The sequence below is a fragment of the Gavialis gangeticus genome, unplaced genomic scaffold (assembly GCF_001723915.1).
Source record: "Gavialis gangeticus isolate Ggan-Ray unplaced genomic scaffold, GavGan_comp1, whole genome shotgun sequence".
Lineage (NCBI taxonomy): Eukaryota > Metazoa > Chordata > Crocodylia > Gavialidae > Gavialis > Gavialis gangeticus.
Window position 1 is genome coordinate 38,007,175 of NW_017729000.1, and position 10,907 is coordinate 38,018,081.

A 10,907-nucleotide genomic window follows, 5' to 3' on the forward strand; every position below is an offset into this window, starting at 1 on the left:
TACCTGTGCTTGGGGTGCTTGGTAACTAAAGAGCAAGTGGCAGAGATCAGGGGAAAAGGCTGTGGGGATAAGGCAACAGCAGTGGCAGAGATCAGGAGAAAAGGCAGTGGGGATAAGGCAATAGTAAAGAAACAGTGGTTTGCAAGCAGAGAGGAGTTCAGGACGGCTGGTGCCACAGGAGCATGAGACAGGTGTTGGAGGTGGTGGTGAGCCAGAAGCAGGAGAGGGAGAAATGAGACAGAAGTTAGAGGGGCGAGGAGCAGAGATTGGAGCGGGGCTGGAACCGTAGTAGAACAAAACCCAACTCAAGGGTTCCAAACAACAGTTTTATTAAATGAACGCTGTACTGTACAGCTTGGTTCCTACACACACTCACACAAGCACTCCCACACACACTCATACAATGGTAGCAGGATAAAGACCCAGTGGAAGGGTTGGAGTCCAGGTAGGGAATAGAAACAGAGTCCCAGTCATTGGTTGAAGAGAGAGTGGGGGTGATAGCTATCTATCCTGGGCTGTGAGTTGATCCTTGATGGACAGCTTGGGTCTTCACCAGCAAGGTGTCCAGGGGTGGAGGTGGGGGTTGCCGGCAGGGCCTCTGGGTGGATAGGTAGTGTGGCATGGTGCTGGTCCAGATGGAGAGGGCGTCCCATTGGGTCTACCATTTATAGGGGCCGGCCTTCTATGACCCTAATGGCAGGGGAATGCCCAGGCAAGGGTCAGTCCCTGGTGTACTGAGCATGTGCATTCCAGGCTAGGACATGCATTTTCAGGTATCAATGTTGAGTTGGCTGGTTTCTGCAGCAGTCTTTGTCTTCCAAATCTTGAACCAGGGAGGGTCAGTACAGGGTGATGGTTGGGTCGTCAAGTTCATGGTTCAGTCATTCAAAGGGAGCTATTTTTATACCTACTGCCATTGTCTCTCAAACAACCTCATTCATCCTCATTCATTCAGGAACCAATTTACATAGGAGGGGTGGTAGGTATGAGTCACAATTGTACCATATTGTATCGGGCAGCAGACACAAGATGGAAGCATGACATACAAAATGGAAACTTGACATTACTTTACAGACATAGGCTTAAATCACATAAATTCAAAATAAAACAGTAAAAATTAATACAAAAAAGGAACATTATGTAATACAATATAAAACAGTAAAAATAAATACAAATATAATAGAACACTATTTACAATATTAAAAGGGGCGTATTACTATGTGGGAGTATTAGAACTTATATTAGCTTACCTAGTATTACTTGTAGTTACTTATAAAGGATAGAGAGGGCAGAGAGAAAGTCAAAAATGGTTAGGGGAAGGGGAGGGAGTTTATTTTTTAAATTAAAAAAAACAAACTGGGGGTTTTGCTACAGGGTGTGCCTTGGAGGCCATGCAGCAGGGTGCCTGGGGCACCCTGAGTTTCAAGCTCTGAAAAGGGCAGGGGGCCTGATATAGGCATTGGTCCAATGGTGGGGCTGAAGCTTGAGTTGGGTTGCAGGCAAGAGTGGGCCCGTGGCCCAGAAAAGTCAGTAGAGTCTTGCGTGGACTAGGGATCTGGCGAGCTGGTGAATGAATTGAGGGCAAGTCCTGTGTAGTATGGGCATGAGTGTAGGGGATGCAGGGAGCCACTATTAATGCCTCCAAAGGGCATTGTGTCTGAGGGCATGCCTAGAGCCAGAAGAACCCAATCTGTTAGTAAGATGCAGGTGCCCCTTGGGGCAGAGGATGGGAGCAGCTTTCGGGTCTACTGCCTCAAGTAGGACTGGGGTTCTGGTAAGGAGGTGAAGCTAGACCAAGTGGGGGTCCAGTGGACACACTCAGGGACTCTGGAAAACTGTCTCCTAGGGTAAAATACAATTTCTATATGGGTGTGGAAGGGTAAGACTGTGAGGAGGTTGCTTTGAGGAGCTGAGTGGAACAGGTAGTTCAGTCACTTGGCGGTGTCCCAGCTGCCTCAGCAGTTGGTGCTTGCACAAGACGACTTAAGGGTTCCTTCAGATATATGGGGATTCCATTAGTAGAAAATAGATTCAGAACTGCCATCAAAATAGTTGAGCTCAACAAGGTATTTCTTCATGTCATGAGCTTGGTATGCAAGTGCCCATGAAGCTGCAAGTTGTCATTTAGTTGTAGGAGGATTTTTGTTGTTGTTTTCATTTGTCTCTGTTAGAGCATGAGTCCTGAAGCCTCAATTGTCAAGGAACAAAATTTCTTCTGAAATCACTGTGGCAAGTGATTTCAGACCTGTTAAACATTTTATTTTGAATGAGGGAATTACAATGCCTGCAAATTTTGCTGTTTGGAATCAAGGGTTAATTTGGAAAGTCTTGTCTATTTGAGACATTGATGGTTAGAATGCCTGTCTAATTCATTGTCATGGTATTATTTAGTAATGGAGAACCCTGTTAGTAGGTACATATGGTCCCAAACATGGCAAAATGTATACTGTCCCCTTGTATAGTGGTGGAAGAATTTCTCAGTGAGGGCAGATATTCTGCATCTTTTGTGTTTCACAGCTGAGGTCTGTAGGGGTTCGATGTGTATTTCCATGTTGCATACCTTTACTGGAAGAAATGTTAATAGGGTAGATGGGTAGCTCTCAGACCTTACCTTCCACAGAGATTTCACCAGTCTTAAGATTGACATATGAGCTGCAGGACGCACTATCTGTCACTGGCTGTATCTGATAATGTCGTCAATTCATGGCTCTGTCAACTCAGGGTTTGTCTGGAATCCTGTTATATATAGTCAGTTCTTCCATTCAGGCAACACACTAAGAACAGGATTTGATCCTTTTTTGTAATTTCATAGTGCAGTTATTTGTAGTAATATCTAATTCTTTTTTTACTATGTTTCCAGTAGATTAAACAGTTTTGGAATGTTTTGTGCACTTCAGATTGAACTTCCAAAAATTGCAATGGCAGTTTTTATCTTTATGATGATTTTATTTAATTAAATTCTATATTTTTGTGTTTTCTTGTAGTGCATAGTGACTTATGTTTCAAAGATATAATCATCCCTCAAAATAGCCTTTATTAATGATAATGAGAGTTAATGTTGAAGCACAAGAAAGGAGGAATACATCCCCAAACAGGCAGTATAAATAGATGTAACAAAGCACATATGTTCACAACTGCCTCCTATTTTACATTAAAGAATGTTAGAGCTAATTTGCAACTGTTCAGTCTAACTGCTATGGGCAGAGATTTTTAATATAAGGAAATGTGTGATGCCACTAGAATTTGGGGGGGGGGGGAAACACCCCCCACATTTGTATATGTAGAAATATATTTTAACATATTGGTAGAAAATAAAAATGTTTAATGAGTTTAAATATAAATTGCCATTTCAGTAATATAAAACAAATGTGTAATATATGTAATTAGTAAAACATGTCTTAATAACTATTCTCACTTGTGTTCTTTTTTTCCCCCATGCATGTCACAGAACTTGAAGAGGATATTTTTCTTTTAATACCATTCCATTTTTACTTGCAAGTCATTTGGGCATGTTTTACTCCTTGATCTGAAAATATAAAATAATATTTGGTTTTGGGTGGATAAAGCTCTTAAACAAAACTGTATGTTATATGAATAGAAAACCAAATACAGACATAATTACTTCTGACAAATATCTGATCTTAAAAAAAATGCATGCCCTACTGGCACATTGTTTCATTTTACTTCTATGCAATGGATGTTATTTTAATACCCCCTCCCCTACATGTCAAGTTCTGACTTCAAAAAAATATATAACTATTACTCATGTTATGTTCAGTCTCTCTCTTTTTTCCATCTTTCTAACTGTGCCATGCTCAGTTATTGGAACTAACTTGATAAACCTTGTGTTTCAGCATCAGCATATTATAGCAACACAGCTTACTAAAATTGCATATCTGGAAACCTCCACTAAAACAATTTCAGCAAATTATAGATATACATAGGAAATAGGGTGCTTATCTGCTATAGTGACAAACATTACAAGAAAACTTCACAAGATAGATGATACAGAAGTTAATTATCACTTCCTTCTCACAAAAGGTAGAAAAACTAGCCAAAAGCATATATTAGGTCCTCTACACATTAGAGGTATTGCACAATTAGCTGTCACAGCAGCCACAGTCCCCCGGACCTGGGGGTTTCACACGTCCCCAAGCTGGAAGATGACTACTGCCATCATCTTTCAGCCCTAGGGACATATGGGGTGCCCGTGTGGCTGGGAACGCCTCAACTGGTAGGGCTGTCATCTGTGGATGCTTGCTTCTTGCCAGTGCAAGGGGAGCCCAGGATCAGGCTCACGTTGCACTGGCAAAAAGGCACGATGGGATCTAATGCACGATTCTGTCCCACGTGTGCCATGGCAGGAGGTGTGATTGTGTGGATTGTACATTAGATCCCACAGAGCCTTACCTTCATGGGTAGAGGAGACACCAGAAAACATGTGTATACCATATCATACGTTCTTAATATTTTCAGGCTACATCATTTTAATTCTTCCTTAGATCTAATATTCAGATGTCTTTGTATGTTACTGTTCTTTTGATGTGCATTGTCAGGTCTTCCTTGTGAATTTTCTGAGCATTTTTTGTTTACTCTGTATTATTCTGGATAGTGATATTTATACATTTCTTATTTTTACTGGATTGCGTCTTTTACTATAAAAGGTCTTTTGCATGTATGGAGGGGGATGCATTTATGTATTTCTTCCTCTTTGTGCATTGTAGAACATTCATATAGCATTTCACAGGGAGGAAACTAATGTCTAAATGTAGTTGTGCTCTTAAAAATTACAGTATATTTGTAGTGGAAAGTATTTTTAATAGGTTTTAGATTATTCTTTAATGTTCTGTTAAACCTTGGTAGAAATATTTAAAAAGCTATCCAAATTTAGTATTTTAGGACATCATGGCTTCAATTAATTAAACTAACTGGATTTGACTTATTATTTTTAAGTACACAATATAAGTTACTATATACATTTTATAGACATTTATTAGCCATGACCATTTGTACTTCAGTTCTACCTCTACAGACAGCAATAGCTTTAGCAAAGAAAATAACTTGATAACAGTTCTGCAAGGTTTTGCAGTTTTCTTTAAGATTCTGGGTACTATCTACTATCATTGACTTCAATGAAAGTTAGAAGCACTTAGCACCTGCCATGGTATATATAACATGATACAGGACTCAGCCACAAAAGATTAAACCTGTGATCTCAAGAGCTGCTGAGTGTGAGTTATGATTTTAAGAGGCTCAATTTCTTTATCTCTACCCATTTAAACTCTGTTTAACTAGAATAAAAAGCATCTTACATAGGAAGTAATGTATACACTTTTTGTGACCGATACATACTTCAGTTTGTTCAGCCTCAGTTCCTTTTCATGCTATATTCTTTCCATACATGAAAGTACCTCTATGCATAGTCAGCAATTTAATAATGCAGAGAATCTCGCCTTCATTAAAACTCTTTCTATATCTTTGTTGCTGTATTGGGACTGGTAATAATGTTAGTCTATTGCAGGCCGGTGAAATTACTCTAGAGGTAAGGGATGTGCTAAAAAATATCTAGAAATATCTGAAATGCAACTAAAACTGTATCCTTAAAAACACCATTAATTCCCTCATTGGGTTATTTTATGACAGTATTAATATTCATATGATAGGACTGTATCAAAAATATTACCCTGTTGTGGTAAAGTGGGAGTCACACCACCCACCTGTCTCGCCCACCATGCCGTGTTGGTAATTGTGTTGTTAGTTAAGGCGGGAGGCTGCCCATTGTTGCACCCTGGTATTGGGGGGCTCTCTGCAGCCCTGTCTCTGTGCTGGGTTCTGCTCACCCCCTTATCGCCGCACCCTTCTCTGGTGCTGGGGATCCCATACCATTGTGGTCTCCCAATGAGGCCTCCTCCTTCCCCAATAGCCTCAGCCCAATCCACCAGTCAAACAGCAACTAAAATCTGAGCCCCTGGGCTATAACATAATATAAGCAGTTCAGGGTGTGCTCTGTCCCTTTAAAACATCAAGCTTCTCCCAGCACTAAGTGTCTTATAAGCCAGGGTTTCTGGTGAGCTCCTTAATCCTACCAGGAGTAGAACAGGCAGCCAAGCCTCTCTGGTGAGTGTCTTTTCTGAGAGCTTCTTCCCCCTTGGCTGCTGACAAAGAACTAACTCTCTAGTCCCCAGCCTTGAGGTCTATATTGCCTCTTCTGGTCAGCTGCAGGTGCAGGCTAATTTACTCATTAGCCTGTTGCCATAGTAACCTGCACTTGTGGGCTTCCATCTGGCTCTTAGCACCCTCTCCCTAGGCAGTTTCTGCTCTTATAGCAGCAGGCACCTTAGTGGCCTGCGACACTTGTATTTAATATATCATAGACATCTAACCTAGTTTCCAGTAATTACTTATTGTAGCTCACACGAGCGGCATTGTTATTTGCTTGTGGGTGTAAAAAATGTTATACTACTTAGTAACTAATCATGATTTTATCTTAAGTTTCTACATAAAGAGGTATGGTGTTTATATGGCTTATGCTAGTTTGGCCAACCTGCAGCACGTGTGACATAGGCAATCTGTGTGTGTGGCACATGGCATATCAGGGAAGGCACAGGTAACACAGTAGCAGATAGGGCAAGAAGCAGAAAGCAGAGCAGCTGCTTAGGCACAGGAAGAGGATCAGAGTGGCATTCAGGGAGGGTGAAGGGCAAACTAATCCATGGCACACGCTCTTAAAAGTGGACCTCCACTGGCTTATGCAGTCAGGAGAGACATGACCAAAACAAAGGCACCAGGATTGCTTTAATTTATAGCTCTTTCATAGATCTATTGAGTATGAAAGTCTACTAGGGATCAGAAGGATTGCCACAGAGGATGTAAACATTAAACAATACAGCAGCGATGTTTGGGGTTCTGTTTGTTTATTTAAGGGCTAAAGTATATGTACAATAGTTAACTGAATGATATTTATCTGATATGTTGTAGGGGTTGGCATCTTTTATTTGAGGATATGGCCTGTTTGTGCCATGAAACTAACCAGATTTTAATAAACTCCAGGCTGGCATCTTTGGTGAAATGAAGGGGCAGCCAGGTAATATAAGGGGCAAGGGCATAAATAGAGTAGAACTGTTAAGAGCCTTGAAGAAGAGGACAATGATCTGATATTTGATGTAATGCAAAACAAAGGACCAGGAGAGGAATTCAAAACTGAGTAAGTGTGACAGCCAGAAAAGGTGATTATAGCAGCAGCTTTTGAATGGAGGCAGGGATTGACAGGAAGGGTTGAGGAAGTCAGAGAAAAAGACATTGAAATATTCAAGAACTGAGATCATGACAACCCAGCATGAAGAAAACAAAAGTTTTGAATGTGTTATTGAGGAATAAACAGCAGAATTTGGACATGGGTTGGATGGGAAGGGCAAGGGAAGAGAAGCAGCTGAACATAAGCCACTGTTTTTTCTCTGAGTGGTGAAATAGTGTCAACAATGACAGGAAACAGAAAGAGACAGGCAATGTTTGGGAGGATGTGGAAGGGGGTCAGTTTTGACAATGTTAAATTTGAGTTGAAGATGGTAGTTCATGGAGGAGAAAGGCGTGCTGGACTGTGGAATTTGGATAGACAGAGACATGGCAGGATTGTGATAAATAGACATGGTACAGAGGATAACAGAAGTGATGTGATTAGGTGAAGTTATTATGGTTTATGTCAGATAACATAGGTGAGTTATAGTCCTTTTCCTTTGGACAAGTATGCTTAGTACATAAATAGTACTCCCCCTGACCCTAATATAGAGCTGTAGTTTAAAGGCTTTGGTGTAAAAACAAAAGTTAGAAGACTGAGCTCTCTTTCAAATTCCAGAATCAATTTACTGTGTCACCTTAAGTCGGTCATGATTTCTGCGTTCCATTACTACACAGTGACAAGTAAAAAAGTGATAATTTTTACCCAACGTACATAAAAACTAGGTAAAAAATATGTACAATTAATTAAAACCAGTTCAAAACTTTTAACACTTTGGGTCTGTATCTGTTGATGCATGTGGAATAGACCCTACACATATTTGTTCCATTGGTGTAAAGGGAAATATGTCATGTCAAAAATTGTTCATCAATACAGAGAAGAGACTGCAATGCCTGAAATGCACAGTGTATTTGCCCACCCTGAATTTTGGAAGTTTATAAGCAGTTATTTCAGGTCTGACGCTCTGGTTTTAGACAAATCCTTAATCTCTCCCTGCCAATTTCTTTATTCGTAAAATGGGACCTTTTCCTTCCACAGAAGGAAAGGGTACAGGAAATACTTGCTTACTTTTCTACATCCTTATGTATCTTTTCTATATGCCTCAGCCTTTCCCAATCTTTTCCACCCCATGGCATACTTACCTGGCTTTCTCCGCCCCACGGCACACTGGCCGAATGCTGAGCAGGGGGGAGAGAGTGTGGCGAGCAGCCAAACGCTGAGTGAGGAGTGGGAGGGGGTATCAGCACAGAGACTGCCTGGAGCCATGCCCCCCAGGATTCCATGGTACACCTGGACATGGCTGACGGCACACCAGTGTGCCACGGCATACTGGTTGGGAAACAATGATATACCTGAAAACTTTTAGACACCCTGAAGTGGGTTGAATTAATCTTGCATAAACTGGAGTTTTTGACCTTGAAAAAATTTGTCTTAGGGGAGAAAGGTTTAAATTATTTTGTAGTGTTGTATACTGTCAAAAAAATTAGATGTTGATGTAGTTCAAATGCCGATATCAGATAAAAGCTGCAGTCCTGTGTTGAATTAATATCTAAATGTTTCTTTTATTAAGATTCTATTAGTTTGGGTGAATTCAGATTATCTTTGAATTCCATGAAAAAGGCTGAGCTAAATAAATCCCTGCCTTAATTCCACTGAAGTCCATAGAATCACACCAGGGATAAATATGAACTATGGACTTAAAACACTTAAAGCAAGACCAAAGTTTTGCTGTAGAGTCCTTCCTCAGGGCTTTTGAGTAAGCAAAATCTGTAAAGGAAACTTTAGAGAAGCTGTGAGTCACTAAAGGAGGAATATGTTAACCTTAATGCAACATTTTTTTGACATTGTAAAAGGGATTTGAAGGCATATTTACTATATGAAACATTTCCTTTTTGTTCATATGCTATGCCAGATGTTGATATCTGCTCCCTATAGTATTGGTTTATGCACAGAGAATTCTTCAGGTCAGAGTGTTAAAAACTCACTTTTTTATGCAGTGCATTAGCTGTATATAAGATTTTGTGTAAATCTCAGTCTAGCACATGTTTAACCATATCTGTTTCTATTGGTAATACTTTTGTTACAGTCACTTGCTGGTTTGTTTAATCCTTTAAAATAATTGATGAAAGCCTTTACAGTTTCCTTTCTTACAACAGTTATTATCTTATTTTTTTTTTAGGTGTAAACAGTGTAAAAATATTCTTTTAAAAGTATATTTCCTATTTATAAGCCTTTGAAAGTACTGATTACTTCTATTCCTAGGGTGATCAGTCATTCACTCAGTGGGAAAGTTCATATCTGCCTGCATTGTAGTAAAGTTTTCCATTCATTGCTTAAGCGTGTGGGAAAGGTTACCGGTGTTTTATTTTGATTAGCAAGAGAATAAAGTGATCTGATGTCAGAAATAAGGAAAGACTGTACACTAAAATACAAGAGTTGTTCTCTCATTGCAGGTATATGACTCAGTAATAATAGGATCCACATGTCCTGGTTTCACACATAGGATGCACATTTGAAATTAACTGGATTTTTGCCCCCAGATCTGGTTAGAATAGGGTCCAGAGAGATGAATGTGTGTCTTTTTGACAAAGTTCTCAAGTACAGTGTAAATACATTATGTGCCTTTGGATCTGGGCAGTTATGATTCATTGGGATGTTCTGTATTTTACCAGCTCTGCTGGAGTTTGTGGTTTATTGTTATTAGCCAATGAACTTCATATGAATCTTCTTGAGTGCTATTTATGCAACTGCTATGTTGTTAAGAACAAATGGAGACTAGTAGTTAGCATAAAGATGAGAGATGGATTTTTTATAATTGTACAATAGTAATATTAAAACCTTGTATTGCTTGCATCATTTGCCTTAATAAATTATTCAGGGTTATACATGGTTTAATATTACTTCCCATTCTAGTTGAACACCATTATAACCTTTGAATATTCAATTTACAGCTGTGGAACAACTATTTTCATCTGGCAGTGGCTTTTATTACCCAGGACTCTCTACAATTAGAAAACTTCTCTCATGCAAAGTACAATAAGATCCTGAATAAGTAAGTAATATATTAGTATCTTATATAATTTTTCTTAAATTTTATGATGTATTGTTAAAGCCAATGTTTTTCTGTTCTCTCTAGATATGGAGATATGAGACGTTTAATTGGTTTTGCTATCCGTGACACATGGTACCAGCTAGGTGAGTAAATATGCCATCTCAAACACCTCTGTATCTATAACATACTTACTTCTCTTTGAAGAGCATGTGTGACATGGTTTAAAATTTGGAAGTGTATCTGATTTTGACACTGTCAAATATTCCTGTTCCTGCAGCTCAGGTTGATACTGTCACCAGCAAAATGACATTATCTGTCTGAAGCCTCTTATTTTTATTTTACAAGCTGTTGCTTTGAGATTTAAGCAAAGATGGCTGAATATCCTGAAGATTTCAGAAGTCTTATCCTATTCCACATTTTAACAGGTGGCCATCTCAGGGCCAGTCACTACATTAGCCTTCCCACCTGTCTGGGGCAGTATGCCCACCTGTCTCACCTACCATACCTTTGTTATAACCAGGGATCTCGGTTTTCCATTTCCCATGGAAAAACAGAGAAAAAATGGATTTTCCCTTTTAATAGAGATACCCGCAGACTTTCCACTTTTGCAAAGAGCTCTGC

General features: G+C 39.6%; 1 protein-coding gene across 1 annotated transcript in view; it reads left to right on the top strand.

The window, feature by feature from the left end:
* Positions 1-10,907, top strand: part of DOCK2 (dedicator of cytokinesis 2) — an 849,953-nt gene that overhangs the window by 663,914 nt on the left and 175,132 nt on the right. Inside the window, exons 31-32 of the mRNA XM_019506524.1 lie at positions 10,186-10,286; positions 10,371-10,429. Of these exons, the coding sequence (XP_019362069.1) occupies positions 10,186-10,286; positions 10,371-10,429 (160 nt within the window). The remainder of the gene's footprint in view (positions 1-10,185; positions 10,287-10,370; positions 10,430-10,907) is intronic.